The sequence below is a fragment of the Girardinichthys multiradiatus genome, chromosome 19 (assembly GCF_021462225.1).
Source record: "Girardinichthys multiradiatus isolate DD_20200921_A chromosome 19, DD_fGirMul_XY1, whole genome shotgun sequence".
Lineage (NCBI taxonomy): Eukaryota > Metazoa > Chordata > Actinopteri > Cyprinodontiformes > Goodeidae > Girardinichthys > Girardinichthys multiradiatus.
The window spans coordinates 1,330,315-1,357,047 of record NC_061811.1 but is presented as its reverse complement, the minus strand read 5'-3'; the positions used below and the strand labels follow the sequence as shown (position 1 = coordinate 1,357,047).

General features: G+C 41.2%; 1 protein-coding gene across 1 annotated transcript in view; it reads left to right on the top strand.

The window, feature by feature from the left end:
• sntg2 (syntrophin, gamma 2) overlaps positions 1–26,733 on the top strand; it is a 100,394-nt gene that overhangs the window by 42,276 nt on the left and 31,385 nt on the right. The window contains exons 10-14 of the mRNA XM_047345535.1: positions 6,317–6,446; positions 9,141–9,179; positions 11,407–11,523; positions 22,084–22,155; positions 22,385–22,594. Of these exons, the coding sequence (XP_047201491.1) occupies positions 6,317–6,446; positions 9,141–9,179; positions 11,407–11,523; positions 22,084–22,155; positions 22,385–22,594 (568 nt within the window). The remainder of the gene's footprint in view (positions 1–6,316; positions 6,447–9,140; positions 9,180–11,406; positions 11,524–22,083; positions 22,156–22,384; positions 22,595–26,733) is intronic.

Sequence of the window (26,733 nt, the reverse complement as noted above, 5' to 3'; positions counted from 1 at the left end):
TTAACAATGCTGGTGCATTATTTGCCACGGTCGACAGGTTAACAAACCCTCCTGTAACTGTAGCATCTGAACTCCACTCTACCAGGACCTGCAATGAATTTGTTAACTTCTTCTCTGAAAAAACCCAAAAGATCAGAGGGGCAGTCAGAACATCCACATCAACTCCAGTACCAATGTTGTCTCCAACTAGAACTGATTTTGACAAAATTTCCCAATTTCACCAAATAAACTGCAAAATCTTAGAAGAAATCGTACAGCAACTAAGCTCTTCTTCCTGCTGTCTCGATCTTTTACCCACAGCTTTCCTTCAGAAAGCTTTGCCTGTAATAACATCTGATTTAACACAAATAATAAACACGTCCCTTTTGTCAGGTGTTTTCCTCCAGGCCCTGAAAACAGCAATTATCAAACCTCTATTGAAAAAAAACAACTTGGACAAGCTGCTACTACAGAACTACAGGCCTATATCAAACCTCCTCTTCATCAGTAAGATTATTGAAAAATCTGTGTTTCAACAGTTAAACAACTTCCTAACAATGACCAACCGCTTCGATGTCTTCCAGTCAGGCTTCCTGTTCACCACAGTACAGAGTGCTCTTGTCAAGGTGTTCAATGACATCCGTATAAATGCAGACTGTGGAAGAACCACAGTGCTGGTATTATTGGACCTTAGTGCAGCATTCGACACTGTTGATCACTCCATTTTATTAGAGCGCCTGAAAAACTGGGTCGGCCTTTCTGGATCAGCACTCAACTGGTTTAAATCCTACTTGAAGGACTGGGACTTTTTTGTGTCAGTAGGTAACTTTACATCAGAGACACAAAAATCACATGTGGTGTTCCCCAAGGGTCCATCTTAGGGCCCCTCCTATTCAATATCTACATGCTCCCCCTAACTCAGATTTTAATAAACAACAACGTAAGTTATCATAACTATGTAGACGACACACAGCTATACGTTACGATGTCACCAGGTGACCATGAACCCATTAAAGCGCTGGGTAAATGCTTAGAAGAAATCAATGCATGGATGGGCCTAAATTTTCTTCAGCTGAATCAAAACAAAACTAAAGTAATAATCTTTGGACCAAAGGAAGAGCAGTTAAAAGTTAGCACACAGCTTCATTTAATACACCTAGAAACCACCAGTCAGGCTGGAAACCTGGGTGTAGTGATGGACTCAGACCTGAACCTTCAGAGGAACATAAAGACAGTAACAAGATCGGCCTTCTATCACCTAAAGAACATCTCCAGGATTAAAGGACTAATGTCTTAACAGGACTTTGAAAAACAAATTCATGCATTCATCTTTAGTAGAATTGATTACTGCAACGGTGTCACCTTGGAAATGTTTAGACCCTTAGTGATGATCAAGTCTAAAATATGTCCCTGTTTGTGTGTTTGCTGTTTAACATGTTGAGTCAAACCAACATTTCTAAGAGTGTCACATAGATCTATTGGACTTCTGTCTTCAGGATTGTCCATGTGAATGTTGAAGTCTCCCACAATAATTAAACAGTCATAATCAACACATATCACAGATAAAAGTTCATTAAAATCACTGATAAAGTTTGTTTTGGACTTAGGAGGCCTGGAAATATTCAAGAACATGGTTCGGACCGGGCTCTTTACCTGGAGAGCCAAATATTCAAAAGAGTCAAATTTGCCCAGAAATACTTTTTTACACTCTAATAAATCTTTAAACAAAGTGGCCCCTCCACCTTTTCTTTGCTGTCTGCTCTCACAAAGAAAATAGTAGTTTGGAGGCGTCGCCTCTATCAGAATGGGAGCTTCATTAAATTCATGTAACCATGTTTCTGTTAAAAACATAACATCAAGATCGTGGTCAGTAATGAAGTCATTGATTAAAAATGATTTTCCTGACGGAGATCTAATGTTCAATAAAGTCAGTTTATATGACTTAGTTGCTGATATTAACTCTGTGTCTGGTTGTACCTGACAGTTTATGGCTTTCATTGATTGTTTATTACTGTCTCTTATCCTTTTAGCTTTCTTCTTTCTGTCACATATAAGCACAGAGATTTTACAACTATCTCCTATTAGGGGCCCAAGTTTTTCCTGGACATGATCATTTCTGATAGAGTTACCACTGGGGCCCAGACTGTATCACAGAGAAGTGATTTGAAGGTTCTGATTAGGAGGAGATAGATTAGGAGGTGATGTAGGTCTGCGGCATTTGGAAGATGTTGGTTTTGTAGCAGGACCTCGGCCACGGGGGGTGTTGAATGGAGAAGATGTCAGAACCATTTGGGTCCCGATTTTAAGAGCTCCTTTCATGTTATCAGAATCCAGTAAAGCAAAAAGCGGGATCAGTGCAGAGATGGCAGAGTTCTGGGTCGGGGTCTGGGGTGAGGGGTGTTCACCGGGGGGTCGGTCTGGGTCTGGGGGTATAATGGGGGGGGGGGTCCACTTCTCCTGTGGATTTCGACGGGGAGACCTTTTGTGATGACCTCTCTTTCTCAGCCCACTGGCTGATTGTTTCTGCTGGAGCTGTTGGAGGCAGCGTTATCATTGTTGTTGATACTCCATGTTCTCTGCTGAAGGTCGAAGCTGCTGGCGGATTATTTACTGAATAGAAGAGATTAGATGTGAGACGTCTGGCTCCCAGCTTGTTCAAACAGAAACCATCTTGCTTGGAGAGTTGTCTTTTTTCCCAAAAAAATATTAAAGTTGTCGATGAAGTTCACAGGTGTGGTAGCACATGTTTTTTTCAACCACTTATTAATCATCAGAAGTCTGGAATAAATCTCATCTCCACAGAAAATCGGTGCAAAGGGTCCGCTGAGAAACACCTTGATATTGAGACCTCCAACAATATTCAGAAGAAGAGTGAAATCCTCCTTCAATCCTTCTGATTTTTTCTTAGCCACGTCATCCATGGCTCCACAGTGTATAATAAGGTTTTCTAGAGACGGACGCTTTTCTGTGATTGCAAGAATATTCTCTGAGATATCAGAGACCACGTTACTGGTACCAATCAGAACTTCTGTGTTTTTCTTGTTGCAGAAGTTTTTAATCCCATCCACAGCTGTGTTGCCCACTATTAGGGTTCTTGGTCCAGCAGTTTAGGAGAAGACTGTTTAGAATGAAGGTTGTTCTCAAACCTTTTATTGTTCTCAGAAGATGGATCATTTTCCTGGTTTTCATTCTGTAGTGGAGCAAATCTGTTCTGGAGGAGAACTCCATTATTTCCAGCTGTCTCACTTCTATCAGTTGTTGTGACAGCAGCTCGCTGTCGAAGTCTCCTTTTCCCAGGAGAAACGGGGACATTTCTCTGTAATTCTGGCCATTCTAATTTCTTAAATTGCTGAGATTTTCCAGTGAGTCGTCCACCTTGATTTTTTTTGGGCATGCCCCTAAAACATGCCAGGGGGTCTTCTGCTGGTAGGTTTATTCTCAGTGTTCTGATTGCCCGCTGAGTTGTTGAGCTGGCTGTCACTGTTTGGGATCACAGGCAGAGTTGAATCATCGCTGTACCCCATATTCACCTCCACATTAACTTCTAGTCCATGGATTTTCATCTCCAATACAGCCAATTTCTGTAAAAGTTTGTTAAAGTCCTCTGTGGTGAAGGGAGGCATTTTGTGCTAATTAGCTGGCATCAACTTGTCCTTCTTTTGAGTTCGATTATAAAAACATCAAAATCCTTTAAAAAAAAAAAAAAAATAATAATCCTTGGGAGTCGCTGGTAAGAAGTTGTTTTAGTCCAATATTTTCGTAATTTTGGCTAAGAGATAAAAAGTTAGAAGTAAAAGAATGCAAGCAAGCAGGGAGCTCAGGAGAAAAGCGTCTGAGCAGGCAGAAGTAGGCGGAAGTAGTAATTCTAAGAAAAAAGTTAGAACTTCTGAGATTCTTCTAAGATAAAAGTTCTTCATTAATCATTTGAAGCCTTCAGAGAGCTCCTAACTTGAGGAGATGTTCAGAGCAGTGAGGAGGACCTTTAGTGAACCTAAGAGTGTCTGAAGCAGAGAAGATGGAGGAAAGACAGAGAGAAAGGAGAGATCTTCTCCTCCAATGAACAACAGTGAATGAATAAAATGCTACCAGCTCCATGGTGCAGAGATCCACCTCCTAAACAGTCGAGTCAATGAGAACAGAAACTTCTAGAACATTCATATAATTATTAATATAGAGATAAGATTAACTTTATCATCCTCCTAGGAGGAAATTAAATAGTTTCAGCAGCAGGACAGGTTAAAGGTCAACCTCTAGTAAGGTGATATTAGGAAGGATAAATAAATAATAAATAACCATGAATAAAAAGTGAACAAAATTAAAAACAAAATAGTACAGAATAATAAAAATATTTATAAACTGTTAAATGCTTTCATAAATAAATTTGGAAAAACTCGAAGAAATATATCAATATTTATACATAAATAGAAAGTGTCTCCAACAGTCCAATAATCTGAGCTCTATATCCAGAGCAGGAAGAAGTAAATGAGGTGAATCAGTATCTGCTGTATTGTTCATGATGATGTCAGCAGCCTAAATGATCATCTCCAACATTTGTGGAGAAGTTCTCTGGTGCTGCTATCTCCTCTCTAGCTTCTGAATGCAGCAGGAACCAGAGCTGCTCACATTCCAGGCTGGTGCTGAAAGCAGAGGGAACGACGCATTGATCTACTGGGAATGTCTGTTGGTTCCCACCGTGATCCCAGAACCAAATCTACCTTTAACACTCCTCTCTTCTCCTCCACCAGCAGGCTCTGCTCCTCTGTTCAGTTTGGGTTTCTCCACCTTATGTTTTCCTTTTGTTAAAGTAGAAAAATGACCAGCATGGCGAATAAACATAATCATAGACAAATCAGAATAATGATGAGCATTTAAATAAGGTTCAAACATTTTGATGCTGTGTGACAGTTAGTTTTATCATCATGATTTACACCTTTCTTAATCCAGTCTAATATCTCTCCACATAATACTAGGAGCACATTTGTTTTTTGTTTTTGTATATTTTTTTGCAACAACCAACCACAGCTCTTAGACCTCACTGTCACCCCTAGCAACAGGGTCATCCACACCTCACTAAGATAGGAGTTTCTGTCGTCTCCTCCTCAGAGTCGCTGTCAGCAGTGACCTGAATCGCTCTGAAGCTGAGACTCCTTATCAGGAATGTTTAGGCTAAGTTAGGAGCTCTCTGGGAGACTCTGAGGGTCGCTGGGAATATGGGTCTGGTCTTCAAGCAGCTGTACTCGAGTGGTTCACAGCTCGGATGAGAGTCAGCTCCCGCTCCAAACTGGTTCTAGTTCTTCCTCAGCTGCACTGGAGGAACGTGGTCCAATGTTATCTTTAAAGTCATGATTGAGTTTTACATTAATCTAATATAAAACAAAGAATTCATAAAACTGCAGAGCTTCAACCTTAAAAAGGTGGATCAGCAGAGAACAAAATCAGCTCGTTGGCTTATCTTCATTCTTTTATTCAGATATGACAGCTTACAAAGTTTCAGCAGGTCAACGTGCTGCAAAGATCTGCTGTTAGAGCTGCCCTTTCAGAACCACTGGCTGTTGATGTCACTAGATCACTTTCAGAAAAGAAACAATTCCAGAACCGGAGCTACTTCATGGTTCTCAACTAGGAAAAGATGGAGTTCTCAAACCATGGCTTCATCTGCTGTAATAAGGGCAATGTTCTGGTTTGTCCTGGTGGAGCTCCTGATTTACTGCTGCATTCACATTCCTCTGTAGGGTAGTGCTCTGCCTTAGGGGTGAGCTGAGAAGATAAGTCATCCAGAAGGAGCACTGTCACCTGAGGAGCTTCAGTTTCTGATCAGCATGCCTCCTCAATGCCTCCTTTTAGGAGGTTTCCCATCTTGCCCCGGGTGGAAGGAAATCCTGGAGCAGACTACATCACTTCTGGACTGGAAACACATTTTGGATCTGACCAGGAAGAGCTGTAGAGTGTTGCTGAGGAGAAGAATGTGTGGGTTTCTGTTAGCTCTGTGATCAAATCTCCAATAAGTAGATGATGACTGAATGAATCAACTGGGGGAAAATCTTTAAGCTATGGAAAGATAAGATGTGCAGTGGGATATCTGGTTGTTAATATCTGTTATATTCTTTACAAGCTTCACAACAACCTGAATGTATTTATACAGTACGTGAATCAAAGAAAATCTAAAACTCTTTAATTGCAGCTGATTGTTGTATTTTCATTCAAACCCCCAAAAAAGTTCACATAAATTACGCCCAAAAATTAGGTCCGAGCTCATGAGAATGTCAGATGTCAGCTGCCTTTACATGCTGATCTTATGCCTCTTTTTTTGACTGATTCTGACCTTTGTGCCCTCCAGGTCCAACTGCTTTGAAGTGTTTGCCTTGGATGGAGCCAGAACCAGTATTCTTCAGTTTTGCACAGCAGCAGAAAGCACAGACTGGCTCCAAGCAATATCTACAAACATCAACAGCTTAACGCAGGAGAACGTAAGTCCAAATCTAATAAAGTAAACCTCTGATATGAGCTTGTCCGGTCTGAGGCATTTTTAACTGAATTCTGTTCATGATGCAGACTTTATTGTTTAACTAAAACAATAACAGAATCAAATATCCCAAGTTGAGAACAGGATGAAATATGAAATGGTTTCTAAAAGTGATTCTTTTCTGCTATTATGTGTATTTGCTTCCACATTAACAAGCCTTTGATGGATCTGTTGGGGACAAGAACTCATTGACTCTCGGTGGCACCTCTCCCCCTCTCCTGATAGAAACAAGCTCCCTCTCATTCCTAATTAATGACTACTAAGTAGTCATCGACATGTGCTCTTCTCTCTCATTTCCTTCTTTTTCACTTTAATTATGGCGCTGATGATGCAAAGTGTTTTTGGTGAGGATGCAGTTGTACTGTATTTCTGTGCACAGCTGCCTTATTTAAAAAAAACCAATTAATCCATGGCTTCATTGCTTAATTACCGACACGATGAGTGTGATTGCTAAATGACCAATCAGGATCTGATTGTGCTGCTGCTTTGGGAGAGACTAGAACTCTTGTCTTAATGACCTGCAACCTTTACATAGACTCTTTGGGTGGTGACTTGCTTTCTTTCATGAGGCTCCTTGTAGTCTGACATGGAGGAGGAGTATTTCATGCTCTCTTAGAGAGACCGGAAGAAAAAATTGGGCACTTTGTTGCTGTCTTAGTTGAAATGGAGCAAGCTGACCCAGCACCATGCAGAGTGAAACAGTACAGTCCAGTTGCATAAAAGGATGTCCAATTTCACAGGTAAACATGTCTTTCTAAAACTTGATGGATTTCTCCTCCTATCATCATCATAAATGATTGTTGACACTTTCTAATAGAAATGGAAAGTACTGCTGGGGGTGTGGGCAACTTTAATAAGTATTATAAAAGCAGAGCTCATCTCATGTAAAAGGGAAAATTAATTTGTGATATATGAAATCTGCTATGTAGGTTTAAAAAAATGTTCAGGTAAATGAAATGAAGAGAAGAAAATGACCCTCAGTTCAGTGGAGAACAAGTCAGCAATAATCTAATGGAGTCACTTTCTATTCAGTTTATTTTGCCCAGCTCCATTTCACTGTAAATGTCTCTCAGAGCACTTAACATGAGAAACAGGTCCAATTCAGTTATACAGAAACAAGTTCAGTCTAAATGAATCCAGTTTATATCAGTCCAATCAGTCAGATTCTTGTGATTATAAAATGCAGACTAGTAAAAGCTTACCTAGGGAAGTCATTGACATTGCATCAATCCCCTCACCTGACCAAACTTGTGGAGACAGTGGGACAAAATGACTCTCCTTTAACAGGACGAAACCTCCAGCAAAGCCCCGCTTAGTGGCAACCGCAGCTGACTGGGGCAGAGGGCAAACAGCAGTACTTTCTCCACCCATGAAAGAGGTAGAGCTAAGCACAGGATCACTGGACTGGGATCATATGTTATGAGGAAAATAAGAAAGAGGGAGGCTAACGTAAATGGTAGCAGTACTTCCAAATGTTCTAGGAATAAAGCCAAGTAGTAGAACATAGTAGTGAAAGTGGTCATGATGTCCTCCAGCAGACTAAGCCTATAGCAGCATCACTACAGAGATAGTTCAGGATCACCTCAGCCAGTCTAAAAGCCTGGTCTTCAAAGTAGACAGAATATTTGCTTTAAATCTGTCTCACGTGTTAAAAGCTATCTGCAAGTGAGTTTACCCTACAATAAAATAAAGAAAAACACAATCAGTATCTTAATAAGGAGCACATTGTTGGGTATCTTACTGTTTAATGAAGTTTCTCTTTTATTTCTGTTGCCTTTCAATTTATTTAACTCCTCTTCACTCATTCAGTACAAAAGCATCAAAGAACGCATATAGTGTGAGCATATTATCACCAATTCTACATTTATTTGGTCAATAGGAAATGCTCTGTGTGTATTTGTACATCTGTCTCCCTGCTGAGTGTCATTTTCACTCTGCTTCCTCCTGGATGTTAAACCGTGAGGGGATTAACACTGTTAGACAACCAGATGAAATGTTCTGATCTGAAAGACAATTAGTGCCTCTAACAGACAAGAAATTTTAGGATATTTGTTTTTTTAAAGGGACAAAAGCTGTGAACATTGCTTCATATCGCTCCAAGGAGATGTTCTGCATACATGTTTCTAGCCAAAGCTACTTTGCTACCACTGACTGTCACTGACTGGACTTCTGAGAAAAAATCACAGAGCTGGGCTAAAATACAACTAGGTGTGTAAACTTAATTTACAGCACCTTTAAAACAGCTGAACTCTTCCCCCTACAGTCAGAAAGCAGATATCAGTAATAGTCAGGTTGATCTTTACATTGGGCTTTTTTTTTTAGATCATCCTCATTTATTTCCTTTTTTGATTGAAGAGTGAAAAATTGTGAATCTGTTTTCTGTTTGAGGCGGTGTTTCTAAGATCCAGTCAAAGATCACCTCCTAACAAGCCTTGGAAGAAACCTTCACAGTTACCTGATCTGGTAACCTGAACTCTATTCAGGTCACTGAGTGTTTTCATTAATTGTACCTCATTAGTTTGTGCGTACCATTTTAGAAGTATTGTGGTTAATGACCAAGAAGAGCATCTTCATGACATAAAATATATTTATGTGGCACTTTCATAACTGGACATGTCTCTTTGTATTTCTGTTATAGATAAAAATATTGAACAAATCCAGTTCTTCAGACAATCAGGTAAGCAATGCTGGCGTAGCTTGTTGTTACTGACTGCACTATCCAATCAGATCAGTCCTGATACGTTAAATGGTGTGATCTTAGAAGCTGAGAAGATGGTAATAACAATATTTAGATTAAGCAAAACATACTGATTTAATGTTGAAATAAGAAGGAGCAAACATTATTAAACTACAAAAGAAGTCCCTGTCAGCAGGACTGACAGTACCATCATGAAAGCAACAGATCATATTATTGTCAACAATAAAAAGGAGAAAAAGCATAAAATCGACTTCTTCCACCTAAACAAAAATTAAAAATCACAACAGCACACCTGCTCCTGGATTGTTTTGGAGAAAATGCTTGTTTGAATGAGAAGTCTGGCCCAGTTTCCTGGTAGCACAACAAGACATCAATACTGAAAGCTGCAAGAAACGACCAGAACATTAAACTATGAGCAAGCAAACACATCAGGACACCAGCAGCATGCAGGCAGGGAGAAACACAGAGCAACATGCCTAAACCAGGCTTCCTTAAAATGGATGGATCCTGGAACAAAGGACTCTGGGCCTTAGACCAATCACAGAAAAGGAGAGAGGGAGGCAGAGCTTAAACTGAGAGCAAGTACCAACCCTGGTCAAAGTGATGGGTCATGTCTACAGATTTCATTCAAATAAATGCTGTTTACATTAAGCCAGGCGTTGCAACACCAACAGTGGAGATACAAGAAAGACAAAGGTAGATCAAAAACATCTGTTACTGCCACAACCTGATCTCAGCCAAATAGGCCCAGGAGGGTGTCCCACTCTCCAGCTCATTCTTGGAGGTCCCAATGTGTTACAAGACCAGAGGGTAGATCTTTGGTAAGTTGTGGATAAGCCCCGGAGTCTCATCCCAGTGGGACATGCTTGGAATGCCCCCAAAGGGAGGAGCCCAGGTGGAATCCTGATCAAATGAAGTAACTCAGATGACTCATTTTGATGTAGAGGTGCAGTAAGTCTACTCCAAACTTCCCCTGGATGAAGAAAACTCATCATGCTATGTTTAGGGCTGAATCTTGCTGCCCTACAAAGAAAGCTGACTTCCTTCCTGATCCATCTCTCCTGACCACAGGTGAAGATTGGAACATAAGTGGACTGCTAAACTGAGATCATCACTTTTTTGCTCAGCTCTTTCTGCACCACGACAGAGTGGAGGAATGTCCACATAACTGCAAATAAAGGCCCAACTTATGTATCTGCCTCCTGCTCCATCCTGCTATCAGGAAATAAGGCCCAGAGACACTAAATATCAGGGTCACTGGTTCTGTGGCATCTAAGGCCAATACCTTTAGCATGCACTGGAGCTGTTCAGAGCTGGGTGTAAGATGCTCAGGTTAGGGAAATCAACTCATCTAATGCCATCTTGGATAGCAGCTAGTGAATGGCCATCATACCTGTGAGGAGAGTAATTGTGGTTGTAAGATGGACTGTTTCGCACCAGTCCTGAGAACAGAGTTATAATGAACCCCCTTAATGACCCCTCTTATGGGTACAGTTGCAGAAATTGTTTTCTTCCTTGACTTTGAAAACTCCTTTAAACGTGGAATCATGCATCCAGTTGTTTTCTTTGTGTGGCTACTCACTTGAAATCTGATCTCATGGAGTTTCTGTGTAGATTTTAAGTTCATAGAGATGCTTTTTCCTCTAACATTCATGTCTGTGTTAAGCTTCTGGCTGGGGCGGTTTGGTTGTTCCTGAGATGAAGGTACAGAGGCACGTTCCAAATTTCCTTTTATCCCACAGCAGAAATTGCTTTATTTGCTTTAAAAACAACCAGTTATTCTTTACTTTCATTTTCTTTCTAATTACCAGGAAGTCTATCAAGTTTTGATAACATCTGTTTTTCCTCCCTGTTTGGAGTCTGTTGTTTGCTGGAATAAATGCTGGGCCCAAGCAGAACCGCATCATCTGCATAAATTGCAACTTTAGCAGCTGCCCTCTGATTGAATTTAAAATGTTTTCAGTCATTTGGAAAATAGAAGATAGCACATTGTATCCTAATGAAGCAGAACTGATCCCAGAAACATCACCCAGTCGAAACCAGCCTGTGAAAAGTGACTCCACTGCAGTACAGTGCCTTTCTAAATCACCTCAAAGCTGCATCACTAGTACTTTGTGTCTGATTTTTAACTCCTGCTGGGTTAATTTTAACATTTTATATATGTTGCATGTGTGTTTTTGATAGAATAAGATTATATTTTCTGCAGATTGTTCACATGGGCTGGGCGTGTGAAACTCCTGAAGGCAGCACCACTTGTCGGAGTTCAGTCTTCAAGTTCCTGGCGCTGAGAGGACCACATTTTAATATCTTCAAATGTCCCCCGGTACGCTCCCTCTTCACTTTCATTTTATCTAGTTATTAGGATGTGCTGTTAAACATGTCAGAATACACTGAAAGTAATATAATTGTGTCAGTTCAGTGTGAATTTGTCTTTGTACGTGGTTATGTGGTGAAGTTGTGCAGCAGCCCGTTGGCCTGTGATTGTACTTGCCTGTGCTGCCTATGTGAGAAACTTGTTGGCAGCATGTGGTCCAACACCACATGATTCGGAGCTAATTAAATAATGGAGGGCATGCATGCAGCGTCTGCTTATTATTTTTTCCTTGTTGTAATTGGGACTGACTATGTAGCCACATGGAAAGCAGTTGTATCGCTGACTGCATTGTGAGTATTTTTATGTCTGCCAAGGGTTAATGGACTTGTCAGCGTGCACGGGTCCTGGTGCTGTGCCTATTTTAGTCTTGAGTTGCAAGCAGGAATCTGCCAGTTGAATCTCCATGCCAATACATTTAAAAGTAGTTTAAAAATCTTTCATCCAAATCTGTGAAAGTTGATTTAAATGCCTTCATTTTCCTCTGTGATGATGATAATGAAACACGAGTTGTGTTTACACATTTCTGCATCATGGTCATTCCCAAAAGAAAGAAAACAATAGAAGAAAGAACAGTTTTCTGGATCATCAAGAACTTTTAGCTGAGTTCAGCTGCAGGGAAGAAGCTTCAAAGAGGGTCTCTTTAGTACAAAGAAAACATCAAGAACAGACCAACATTTTATGTCATTAGATCTGTGTGGTGCCCACAGTGAAGCAACCTGATCCAATTCGTGTAAAGGTCTGCTTCTCCACCAAGGGAATGGATTTCTTTCCAGCTCTGCCCAACAACACTTTTATGGTCAAAGAGTGGGATCAGAAGGTCCTCCAAGAGCAATCCAGGAACTGTTTGGTGATGATCTGGGGATATTCCACCAGGATGGACCACTGTTATACAAGTAGCTCAAAGATCAAAACACATGAGAAGTATGGTGGAAAAACAGAAGCCAACAGAATGGGATCAGAAAGGCAGGAATGGGCCACTATCAGTCAAGATCTGCTTCTGGACCAGGGTTGATAATAATTCTGTAGTTTGTTAACTTTCTTTTCTCAGAAAATGAATTAATTTTATATTGAAATGTTGTTGAAAAGATGGATGAAGTTTCCTCAGTAACAAGCTTGGAGTTATAGAGGACCGTTCTGTGTGGAGTTTACAGAGTAAACTGTGAGTTTAAGTGAAAATAAACTTAATTAATACAACTATTTTTTTATCGGATAATTAGCAGCTTATGTGTGGTGTCACTGTCAGACGTAGAGAATGAAGGATGGAGCGTTTTGTGCAACATGTGAAACATTTTGTTCTTCATTAAAGCTGCTGTAAAACAGGAAGTGCTTAAACAGTCACTGTGGGTGCTCCGCCCTCTGTTGGTCAGCCTTCCCTTTTGTCTCCTTTTAACTTACTTTGACAACCACATCTGCTTCTCTGTTACAGACTGCATGGCTGAGGTGTGTGGGTATGTTCTGCCTTCCATCTTTTCACATCATTTCAGCCATGTTCTCCCTGCAGATTTCTAAGGCCTTGAAGGACCTGAAGTGTTTCCTGATACACTCTCAGACCTTGTATTCAAGGAATGTTTCACCTTCGTTTTCTGTTCTATGCATGTATTTAATGTTTCCGGGCAATTTCACTGGCAGAACCCCGACTGGAACCAACTTCCTTTAGACCTTCGACCCACCACTGACCCAGGCATCTTTAAATTTAAGCTTCAGTCTTGTTCTGGCAGGCTTTTAATATCAGGTCGTATGGTGACATTTTATCTGTGATCCTTATTTTCTTGTTGTCTGATTTTTATGGTTGAATGTTTTTTTGATTCTCACTGTGTTTTTGTGATTTTACTGTGAAGTTGTTTGGTCACCTTGGCCGGTTGTTTTAAAGCTCTCTATATAAATCAATAAATGAAATAAAATGAACAAAATAACAGGGTGTGAGAGCCCAGGTGGGATGTCAGGTTCTCTCCTTTAGCTTTTCTTCATCACCCTGATGGCTGGTCTTATTAGACCTCCCTCATGGACTTCCATGTGTGCTCTTCACACGTTGCACTGATGTTACCTCAGTGTTGTTCAGATTGCTGGACATGATGTTAACATTTGCTCTGGCAGTCGTTGTTTTATTTACAGTATGCTTAAAATAATAGATGAGTTTGCCAACCTGAACATAACCACTGTTTTGATCGTGATATTAATATTACATAAACTTCCATGCAACAGCATCCTGCAGGTCAGCAGAATCTAAAATTGCGAAGCTCTACTGAATATTTGAAAACTGCTTTATTTGTGCCTTTGGACAACAATCCTTCATGTAAACCCTCTCAGATTTCCGTCCATCCATGTTTAATTTTTCAGAGACAGAACCTATGCCCACACGACAAAAGAAACTGTTGCGTAAGCTAATAGCTAATTAGCTTCTTGGACAGGATTCAGTTATTAAAAGTAACACACACACATGCACACACATTAAACAAAAGTCTAAATTGTTAGGAAAGAGCCCATTACCTTTTAATGTCCTCCAACCTGCCTCAGACTGGGCTGTAGAGATGATAGATTCAGCAGAGCTTTGAGAAGACTCATTGGCATTTTGGAGTGAGTTATAGTGTCAACTTCTGGGTCTGCTCTAAGGCCTCCATTCAGTGTGAGATTCCCACAAAACAGAATCCAGAAGGCATGCTTTCTACATGTTCAAATGACCTCTAATCGCTCCTTCGATGAGGAGAAGCAGAGACTCCACTCAGAGCTCCTGCAGACAGCAAGCTCCTCCCAAGGCTGCTAATAGTGCAAGTTTAGTTAAGTAAATTACTCCTCCACTTGGAGCAAGGGACTGGTTAGTACTTACAGGTAGTAACCAGTGGTGGTCTTCATCCTGACAACCCATGTTGCATCTGGCAGCACTATGTGCCATAGTGTTTTTTATGATATCCTTAATTTTTCAAGTCCTTGCCCTCAATGTTCAACATGTAAGAGTAGCAATTATATGCATCAGTATTAATGGTGTTTTTCCTGTCATTTTGCTACACTGCATGTGAAAGCATGATGATGCCAACAGTAATTTCAATCTCCAACAAGGTTTTAGCCATTTTAGCGGTCGGATCTGGAAAGCAGCAGAACACGAGCAGCTTCCTCTCATCCCAGCTGTCTGTTGTAGCATTTCTTAGCTGAAAGTCTGATTACGATTTTTCAGCTAAAGCGAAAAAGGTTGAATTTCCAGACCTTTTCCTTCTTCTTAGAAGGTTTCTTGAGCTTTCGCTCATAAGTACATAATACAAATTCCAAGAAAGGACGTACCCAAATTTGAGGCCGAATTAGCAAGAGTTAATTGGGATGACGTCTCAAACAAGAATCAGATAAATGATTGCTGTAATACATATATTCTCAAAGTTTGTAATACTATGAATAAGTTTCTTAAAACTCAAATGAAGGGACGAAGAAAAATACAGCTACCTTGGGTATCGGATGGCATTCGGAAGTTAATGAAAAAGAGAGACTATGCCCTAAAATCTTTTCTTAAAAGCAAAAGTACCACACATTAGCTGCTTTTTAAAAGTGTGAGGAACAGAGTAGTTAAAGAAATGTTCAAATCTAAAGCTAAATATTGCATAAATGTTTTGTTAGAAGCAGGAGGGAATGGTAAGATGATTTGGAAACAATTAAACAGTTTGCTGAATCCCAATGCATGCACTAAGCACAAATATGAACTTGCGGTAGCAGGAAAAATCATAACTGATCCTGCTCAGCTAGCAACAGTGTTTAATGATTTTTTCCAACCTTACTGCTTGCTAGCTTGCCATCAAAAGTTTTATAACACTTTGTCTGCTCACCCCGCCCAGCGTTGGGGGATGTTTTATGACTGAGTATAACTGAGTTACAGTTGGAGCTGCGACCCTCCTCCACTCACCACTACATCCCTTTGTCATATTATCATTTTTGCCATAACTGCTGGTTTGATTCCATACACACCCACTGCTGTTTTGCTTTATTGTTGTTTAGTTAGATATTTTACCCCTTTTGTGTAGAACTTTGCATGTTTGAGTTGGTGAAGATTATTAAATCAGAAGAGCGGATTGTATCAGGCTGTGATTTAATAAATATTCACATAGATGGTAACAGAAGGCGTTCTGTGTTTATTTTGGGCAAGAGTGATTCTTCAGTCAAGATAAGGTTAAAAGTTCCACACGTTTCGGCAGAAACGGGTCGATTAAACAGCGACATCTCTGGTAATAGTTATTAATTATTACGGAGTATTTAACGGTTGTAATTATCAAAGGCGTTGAGCCACAATTACAACACCAGAAACATCTCTGGTTTCAATTCATAAATGAGGATTTTGGTTAAGAAATTAATTTAGTCAAATTATGATTTTTAATTATAATTATTGATAAAGATTAATTAATCAATAATCATAAATCTAACAGTTAGAAGGCCGAGAAATGTCTTCAAACAGAACCCATGTTAAGAACAGGTTAACGGAACAACGTAGGTTTGGTCAGCTGGACCAGGGGGCTGGTACTGAGTACCAGCCACAGTCAAAGTTGCCAGACCACTTCCGGTCGACCAGAAAACCTGACCATCACATGAGGCCCAAAGGTAAGCCTGATGGTAAAGGTTGGAGTCAACATGCAGGATGGAACCTGAGGAGAGAGATGGAGGATGCCTTCCGCAAGATTCTGACAGAAGCAGTGCGTCAGGCATGCACCCAACCTCCACCATCATTAGAGGCAGCTGACCATCCGGTGGAACCGGATCCAAAACCTCCACCAGCACGGCTAGGCGTGGACCCAGTCTCCACAGCCATCGGAGTCTACCTGCACGGATGGGAGACCATCCTGGGAATCTCCAAGAACCCCTTGGAACCCCTCCAGGAGAAACACAACAAACCACTTTTCCACGGTTCTTAAGTAAACTGAACCAAAATGAGCATACAGGTTACCTATACTATCTGACCAGTATAGGAGGACATGTGAAAATGGGTTTCCATTTTAAAACAGGATCAGATATCAACCAGATGGGCTCAGTCTTGTTCGAGGAGGTGAGTAGAGCCATGCTCTCCCTTAGTAAACCATTTCAGGCTGAAGCTTGTGATGTAAGCATCACCAGCTGGGTGGAGATGGACATCACACTCAAAGACATGACCCTGGTGCACCCCATCTATATGTGCACGTTGAACACAGAGCTTTTCCTTGGTGGGCAGGACCTGCTGGACAGGCTGGCCCCACTCATTGACTGCCACCAGGACCAACTCTGGGTCCAGGCGGAGGTGCAAACACCACTGGGTGCAAGCAGCAAATCATCCTTGGTGACAAACCAGGTTGCCAGCTTAGAGGAGCCCAAAGAACCTCTCAGGCCCTCGTCGGTGCCAGACATGGACACCTCTGAGACACAGCTGCATCCAGCCACCCAGAAAACTCCTCCAAGATGCAGTCATGCATCATTTCTTTGCTCTTTAAGGAACCCAGGTGTGAACACTTACAACTCCAAAGTGGTGGAAGGTGTACACCTGGAAAGCATGTTCATACCAGAAGTGCTTCTAGCTTTCTGGCTAGAGAAATTATCAACTGGTAGAGAGCTGTATGACTGTGTTTGCCAAGAAGATCCTCTTTTAACTGAGGCACAACACAGCCACACACTCCTCTTAGCAGACAGGCTCCGCCCTCTCCTTAAAACAGCCAGAGTGTGCACCTCCAGTGTGCAGATTGGCATAAAACAGCTCTCCCATGCTGTGGACATTGTTCCAACCGACCAAAGGGGCGTCACATTAGCCTACACCCATTACTCTCATGTAGGGGGCCATAGGAGCTGCAAAGCCACACTCCACACCCTCCAACAAATGGCGTACTGGCCTCCAACGTCTCACGACACTCAGGTCTACATCCAAGGATGCTTAACCTGCTGCCAGAGATTTCATTCAAAGTCTTATTAAGAGAGGTTGGTTCATCTGTAGGCGGTCTCACCGAGGCATGGATACTTACTTGCCAAGTTCTGCTGGGTTTAGTAGAGAAAATCCTCTAGTAGAGAAAGTCCACCACAGCAGACACCTTCCAACCTCCACAAAAACACCAGGCTGTAGTAGAGCAGTTCCATTATTATTATATCACATTTCTTTCCTCTCCTTTTTCCGATCTAAAACGTACCAGAAACAGGAGTTATGTTAAATCCCATCATCATTTGAAAGAACTAATTTGTTTAAACCTAAACTCATGTTAAACGTTGATTTTAAGATAACACACTGCATAGTTGGTTACAAACCAGGATTGACTCCTTCACATTTATTTTCCCATGGTTCATAGCGCTACCTTTGCCAATGCCACGGGCTGATTCCCGACCCTGACTGGAATTGGACGACTAAGCTATGACCCCATTATTTGGTTATCTTGTTGTTTTTTTTTCTTTCTTTTTATATTTGTTTCACTTTGTCTCAGGGTTACCAGAGCTGAAGACCAAAAGAATGTGATGATGATGTGAATGTATTGTTTTTGTATTTTTCTCATTGATAGACAGGTATGAGTTAGTCAGAGTTTAGTCCTGCTCAGTCATAGGCCTTTGAGAAACAAACTGAACTGTGAACTCCCGTTCCTGCCAAGAGGAACACAGGAACAGTACAGGTCCTTCTCAAAATATTAGCATATTGTGATAAAGTTCATTATTTTCCATAATGTCATGATGAAAATTTAACATTCATATATTTTAGATTCATTGCACACTAACTGAAATATTTCAGGTCTTTTATTGTCTTAATACGGATGATTTTGGCATACAGCTCATGAAAACCCAAAATTCCTATCTCACAAAATTAGCATATCATTAAAAGGGTCTCTAAACGAGCTATGAACCTAATCATCTGAATCAACGAGTTAACTCTAAACACCTGCAAAAGATTCCTGAGGCCTTTAAAACTCCCAGCCTGGTTCATCACTCAAAACCCCAATCATGGGTAAGACTGCCGACCTGACTGCTGTCCAGAAGGCCACTATAGACACCCTCAAGCAAGAGGGTAAGACACAGAAAGACATTTCTGAACGAATAGGCTGTTCCCAGAGTGCTGTATCAAGGCACCTCAGTGGGAAGTCTGTGGGAAGGAAAAAGTGTGGCAGAAAACGCTGCACAACGAGAAGAGGTGACCGGACCCTGAGAAAGATTGTGGAGAAGGGCCGATTCCAGACCTTGGGGGACCTGCGGAAGCAGTAGACTGAGTCTGGAGTAGAAACATCCAGAGCCACCGTGCACAGGCGTGTGCAGGAAATGGGCTACAGGTGCCGCATTCCCCAGGTCAAGCCACTTTTGAACCAGAAACAGTGGCAGAAGTGCCTGACCTGGGCTACAGAGAAGCAGCACTGGACTGTTGCTCAGTGGTCCAAAGTACTTTTTTCGGATGAAAGCAAATTCTGCATGTCATTCGGAAATCAAGGTGCCAGAGTCTGGAGGAAGACTGGGGAGAAGGAAATGCCAAAATGCCAGAAGTCCAGTGTCAAGTATCCACAGTCAGTGATGGTCTGGGGTGCCGTGTCAGCTGCTGGTGTTGGTCCACTGTGTTTTATCAAGGGCAGGGTCAATGCAGCTAGCTATCAGGAGATTTTGGAGCACTTCATGCTTCCATCTGCTGAAAAGCTTTATGGAGATGAAGATTTCATTTTTCAGCACGACCTGGCACCTGCTCACAGTGCCAAAACCATTGGTAAATGGTTTACTGACCATGGTATCACTGTGCTCAATTGGCCTGCCAACTCTCCTGACCTGAAACCCATAGAGAATCTGTGGGATATTGTGAAGAGAACATTGAGAGACTCAAGACCCAACACTCTGGATGAGCTAAAGGCCGCTATCGAAGCATCCTGGGCCTCCATAAGACCTCAGCAGTGCCGCAGGCTGATTGCCTCCATGCCACGCCGCATTGAAGCAGTCGTTTCTGCAAAAGGATTCCCGACCAAGTATTGAGTGCATAACTGTACATGATTATTTGAAGGTTGACGTTTTTTGTATTAAAAACACTTTTCTTTTATTGGTCGGATGAAATATGCTAATTTTGTGAGATAGGAATTTTGGGTTTTCATGAGCTGTATGCCAAAATCATCCGTATTAAGACAATAAAAGACCTGAAATATTTCAGTTAGTGTGCAATGAATCTAAAATATATGAATGTTAAATTTTCATCATTACATTATGGAAAATAATGAACTTTATCACAATAAATGCCAATATTTTGAGAAGGACCTGTATTTTTGATTTTTTACTTCTTTTGCTTCTTCACGGATCATGGATCATTGAGACTCAGCTCCTATGATGGATGGACCCAGTAGCTTCAGAGACTGCGATTAATCACACCCTTCGAACCTAGGAGGGATGTTGGGGTCATCCATATTGGTCGCACATTTTGACACACGCAGCTCAACAGACGTTGCAGCTCTGACGTCACTGGGAGCATAACCCGGCTGAGATGCAGAGTTTCGTTGCCATTTCCCGCCTGTCTCACAGGACAGCGCATCGGAGGCGCATATCTGGAGAGACAAAAGCTCGCAGGTGAACCTTTGCTCCACAAGGCCTTTCCTGGAAGAGCTTGAAAGCTGGAAATCTGTCTGATACGAGAAGATCAGAGGATTTATTTACCGATCGAAGACCACGCCGACACCCGGTTCTTCATCTTTTCCCCTCCTGGATGGATGAGAAATTACCGTTTTGTTTTCATAATTTGATCACGGACGCGTCATCCCCCCCTCCCCTCCTTTTCATCAGACCTGATCCATCCTCAACCGGTGGAGAGACGAAATCAAGCTCCAAGTAATTTGGTTCTTTTCATATTAAACCGGATAGGTGCATTTAGAGGTCTGGTCAGGATGAGGCAGTTAAGGTGATGTAGGATCACCTGTAGTTCATCTCAGGTATTAACTTGTTGCAATACTGATGGAAGAATTTTATGCTGAGCTGTGTTTTGATTTGCTGCTGCGTGGTTCATGTTTGTCCGGCTGATCTCGAATCAGCCAGAAGTTAGAAGTTGGACTTTAAAAAGTTTTTCATTCCCAGCAACTGCGGTCTGGGCCTCGTCCGACCTCTCTTTGTTCCAGTTTTATTACTGGAGATTTTCCACTGGGTTCCCGCCTCAGAGTTTATGACCCTTTATCAAGATTTGGGGCGATCAACTGGTTGTGGCTAAAGGGGCGTGGCCTCATAGTTTATCAGCTGATCGCTGCGATCGAGACATCAACACGACAGGAGGATTTCTTTCCATTTAACCCAAATTACACATTTTGTCCATAAAACTACTGGTTTGATCTTCATAGACACTAAATGCATATATATATTTTTCTTTTATTATTATTGTTAGGTAGTCATTGTTATTCCCTTTGTGTAGAATAGTGTTTGTTAGTTAGGTGAAGGTTTTTGGACCAGAATAATGGTATATCAGAATTATTTGGATTCAATAAATCTTCATATATATAATTAATAGAAGAATGATTTATCTGTCAAAACAACGTCAAAGTTCCTCCACCTTCAGTGAAGTGGTTGAATAAACAGTGACAGTTGGTGGTTTGGTTAATAATTAATAATTATTAAAGAGCTTTGAGACCACAATCACCACACCAGAGGACATCTCTGATTTCTATTTGTAAGTAATGATTTTTGGTTAAGAAATAAAAATTTTTCAAATTATGATTTAATTAATCAATAATCATAATCCTTACATGGACAACCACTTGATTCATGTTTGAACATGCCTTTCACCTTAAAAAAGTGAAAGGCAAAATCATCACAGTTTTGTCATTATTCCACACTGGGAAAACAGGTCAAATAAACCATATAAAACCCAAAATAAGGGAGCTTTAGACCCATGAGGAGTAAATAGCATTGACCCAAAGGTTTTAATGATGTTTGCAGATGTTCTGATCCTACTACTTGAACATTTAGCTGTTTTTGAGCTGGTGGTGTCAGCAAATAATGGTGGTTAGTTGATGACATGAGCAAACCAAGCCTGACTTTTAACTTTGTTGGTGAGGCTAAATTTGGGGAGAACCTGTGAGCTAAAAATGGAGCGGCCCACCTTACATAGCTATAAAATAAGCTGTCCATTCATACAGAGTAAGATGAGTCAACCTTACCTCCAGCAGCTGAGGACCAAGGATTCTGGATCCATGAATGGATCAGATGTCTTAGCCTGATGTCTGATCCACAAGTGATGTCACTGTTGGTCAGATATTAGATCAAATCAGGCCGGTGGCTCATGCTTTCCTACTGTGTCAGATCTAAATTTTCCATGAATTAAAACATATTTTATGTGGTTCATAATCTGAGTTAACTCTTTGTGTTTACTGTAATATCCTGTCCCCTTTCTGCAGCTTTTGTGGGTAATGTGATTAACTTTCTCCCCATGCAGGGTGCGAACAGGATGGATCCACACAGATTCCTGAAAGCATCAGTCATTCCTGCCTAATTTTCATTTGCATTTTGTTTTTGGATTAGACGGAGCTTCGAATGAGTGCAGGAAAGCTTGTTTAATGCACAGCCTTCTCATCAAACTCTTTTTGATGTTCTTAGATTGGTGCCACTGACTGGGAACAAGCTGAAACAACGTATAACCTCTATGAGGTTCTTTTCAAGGTTCATAAGGTATGTTGCAGATTGCTGTTGTGTTAGTGTTGTTAAAAGTGGGATCAGTGTCATTTTCCCCTTCTCTGTGTTTTCTCAGCAGACTGAGTAATGTTTCACTGAACATGGTTGGATCCATAAATCAAGATTTACAGTGTGACAGAAATTAAAACCAGATTTCATGCTCTGATTATAACTTGACAAGAAGAAAAGATGGCCTGAGCTTGATGAAATGATGTTTTTGCTGCAGCTGTGGATGACAGAGGACTGCTGGCTCCAGGCGAGGCTCTACCTGGGCTTGGAGCATTCTCCTGAGCAGCAGGACAGAGAGTCGCTTTGCTTCAGCATTCTGGTCGGCCATGGTCAGAGTCACACCTTCCGGGTGGAGCTGGCCACCGACCTGGCTATTTGGGAGAAGTCCTTCCAAAGAGCCGTTTTCTTGGAAGTACAGCGAGTACGAGTAAGTATTCCCATGTATGACACTGCATGGTTTAGTCTGTTTGGCTCTGGTGACTGGGGAGGCTGTTGGATTTATTCTGTCTTCACATGCCAGAGAGTGGCTGTGAACATCAGGACCATTCAGCAACATTATACCTTCTGGGATGAAAATCCAGAAGACAGATGGTTCTGATAAATACCCTCCAACAAAACAAACTTGGAAATCCTCATTTATCAGCTCCTCACAGTTTCATTGTTAATGTGTGTCTGAAACATGGTTCCAAACATTTCAGGATTGGTTAGGTGATTTTCAGGCTAAAATAGTTTAGTTTATGTAGATTAATGATAGAAAAATAGACTGAAATCCCTAAATGCCAGGTTTGAATCTCTCTCTAAAGGCATCAGGAATCGGGAAACAGAGAGATGAGAAACATTTTTCACAGCAGACATTTAACTTTCCCTTGATAACTCAGTTCATCCATCAATCCAGTCTTTCTGGAAGCTGCTGAAGAGGGGTTGAGTTTGTGGAGCCTCTGATTCCCCCAAACATATATATATATACAGGTCCTTCTCAAAATATTAGCATATTGTGATAAAGTTCATTATTTTCCATAATGTAATGATGAAAATTTAACATTCATATATTTTAGATTCATTGCACACTAACTGAAATATTTCAGGTCTTTTATTGTCTTAATACGGATGATTTTGGCATACAGCTCATGAAAACCCAAAATTCATATCTCACAAAATTAGCATATTTCATCCGACCAATAAAAGAAAAGTGTTTTTAATACAAAAACGTCAACCTTCAAATAATCATGTACAGTTATGCACTCAATACTTGGTCAGGAATCCTTTTGCAGAAATGACTGCTTCAATGCGGCGTGGCATGGAGGCAATCAGCCTGTGGCACTGCTGAGGTCTTATGGAGGCCCGTGATGCTTCGATAGCGGCCTTTAGCTCATCCAGAGTGTTGGGTCTTGAGTCTCTCAACGTTCTCTTCACAATATCCCACAGATTCTCTATGTGGTTCAGGTCAGGAGAGTTGGCAGGCCAATTGAGCACAGTGATACCATGGTCAGTAAACCATTTACCAGTGGTTTTGGCACTGTGAGCAGGTACCAGGTCGTGCTGAAAAATGAAATCTTCATCTCCATAAAGCTTTTCAGCAGATGGAAGCATGAAGTGCTCCAAAATCTCTTGATAGCTAGCTGCATTGACCCTGCCCTTGATAAAACACAGTGGACCAACACCAGCAGCTGACACGGCACCCCAGACCATCACTGACTGTGGGTACTTGACACTGGACTTCTGGCATTTTGGCATTTCCTTCTCCCCAGTCTTCCTCCAGACTCTGGCACCTTGATTTCCGAATGACATGCAGAATTTGCTTTCATCCGAAAAAAGTACTTTGGACCACTGAGCAACAGTCCAGTGCTGCTTCTCTGTAGCCCAGGTCAGGCGCTTCTGCTGCTGTTTCTGGTTCAAAAGTGGCTTGACCTGGGGAATGCGGCACCTGTAGCCCATTTCCTGCACACGCCTGTGCACGGTGGCTCTGGATGTTTCTACTCCAGACTCAGTCCACTGCTTCCGCAGGTCCCCCAAGGTCTGGAATCGGCCCTTCTCCACAATCTTCCTCAGGGTCCGGTCACCTCTTCTCGTTGTGCAGCGTTTTCTGCCACACTTTTTCCTTCCCACAGACTTCCCACTGAGGTGCCTTGATACAGCACTCTGGGAACAGCCTATTCGTTCAGAAATGTCTTTCTGTGTCTTACCCTCTTGCTTGAGGGTGTCAATAGTGGCCTTCTGGACAGCAGTCAGGTCGGCAGTCTTACCCATGATTGGGGTTTTGAGTGATGAACCAGGCTGGGAGTTTTAAAGGCCTCAGGAATCTTTTGCAGGTGTTTAGAGTTAACTCGTTGATTCAGATGATTAGGTTCATAGCTCGTTTAGAGACCCTTTTAATGATATGCTAATTTTGTGAGATAGGAATTTTGGGTTTTCATGAGCTGTATGCCAAAATCATCCGTATTAAGACAATAAAAGACCTGAAATATTTCAGTTAGTGTGCAATGAATCTAAAATATATGAATGTTAAATTTTCATCATGACATTATGGAAAATAATGAACTTTATCACAATATGCTAATATTTTGAGAAGGACCTGTATATATATTATCAAATACTGTCTAATTTCTGATGACATCTGAAAACCTCATATTGATTGCAAAAATACGTCCTGTTTATGTTTGAAAATTGTTTCTCCTGTGCAACACTTTGGTGTAACGTGTGTGTTTGAAATGCTGTATCAATGACGGTGAGCCTCTTGGAGGCGGTCATAGGTGTGTGCTGTTTGGCTGTACAGTGCCACCACAGAATGAACTGAATGTAGTGAAGTTATGCATTTTAGAGCCCTTCAGATGACTGGCCTGCAGGAAAACTGGGAATCAAACAGGCATTAACTTTTAATTCTGTGCACAAGTCCAAATGCTTTCATTTTGGAAAAGAAACAGCTATTAATTTGAAAGGGACTTCTTTCATTTCCCAGGTCCAGTCTTCTAGCAGGGGCTCATTGTAAGCAGGCTCTGTACCAGGAAACAGAGAGCATCCTCCACTGTACTGCACAGTGGATATCAGGTGCTTTTTAAAATATTTATCTTTTGTGTCACAGCAGATCTACCTGAAGCTTCTGTTGCTGAAAAGCTCAATCTGAGTCTCATCCAACCAAAGCTCCCAGTTCCAGTTAAAGTCTCAGTAGAGTTTAGCAAAACCACATGTTTATGTTTGTGATGGTAGGACAGAGTCTGTGGCCCAGAGATGCCACCCTATGCTGCAGTTATTTTACCTCCATAACAGTCGTCCTCCCTGAACGAGAAGCAGGATAAACTGGTGTTCTCCTACAGCCTCGTTTGTCCAGCTGGTTTAGATATGGCCACCTTTGGTAGATTGTTTTCTTTTAGCAGATCGTTGACTTGTTGAAGAAGACATTGTCTGGAAATGTACTCTTGTCTTTCCAGTTTTGACATTTGACTCTTTTTCACATAGATACTTGACCAACTTAAAAAATAAGTATTAATTTTAAAATATGTTCCAATTAAGCTTATTTAAAAAAAAAATGATTAGAGGAACCAATAAATATGCCACCAGTGATTTTAATTATTTCTTTGATATTATTTCTGAAAGTAGGATTTCCCTCCCTCAAGCAAAATGTTCTCAAAATAAAGTAGAATTTTCTACATTTTGACATTGAGATTCTGTTGCTGCAATATATGCGGGGTTCATCTGAACAGAGGGGTGCCGATAAATACCGCTGGCACTATATTTCTACAACTGGCTTCGTTGTGTAAAACAACCATCTGTAGCAAATGTCACAACTAAGTATAAAAGTAAAGATTCGTCACAATTTTGAATCTAATCATAATTGAGTTGAACTTGAAATCTATCCCAGCCATTTCTGAAGTCATGAGAGCTTATTGTTTCTCTCTAAAGCTCAACCTTCATCTTTTTCCCTCATAACGTTCCAAGTTGTGGTTCTTCACATGTTCTTTCCCACCATGTTCCTGCTGCTCATGCTGACCCCTACGTCTCATTCAACACATAGAAGGGAAACTCTTGGTCAAAGTTTGGCCTCAGCTCCTAGCTAACTTTTTGAAATAGACACAAACATTTCTCGTTAACGGTAAAACTCAGTCATAGAGTACACCAGCTTTCACTCTAAAATCTTACGAATTAGGACTAAATAAAACATCATTTATGAAACTTGAAGAAACCAAAATAATAAACCTGTAGTCCATCCCATGATCTGGCAGCATGTAGCAGCAGTGGTTCTGTCTGACTGTTGTTTTCTTAGATCTCTGTGGATTAATTCTGGATCCAAAGCAGTAATGGAGGTAGTGGAGACAACTGCTAACTATTGGATGCTACAGCTGGTTACCATGGAGACTGACTACAGGCCGGAGAAGTGACCACTCCTGGCCCAGGAGTCTCACCGAGTAGTTGGGCAGGGACCTTAGTGTCATATTGGTTTTAACGGATTTGACCCACATGCAGAAAGCAATTCAGGAGACAAAGTTTTTCGGTGAAGAGTTTATTTACAGTGTAGTGCCGTGGGCAGGGAAACTGGAACCGGGAAACCAACTGTAAAATAAACAGAATGGT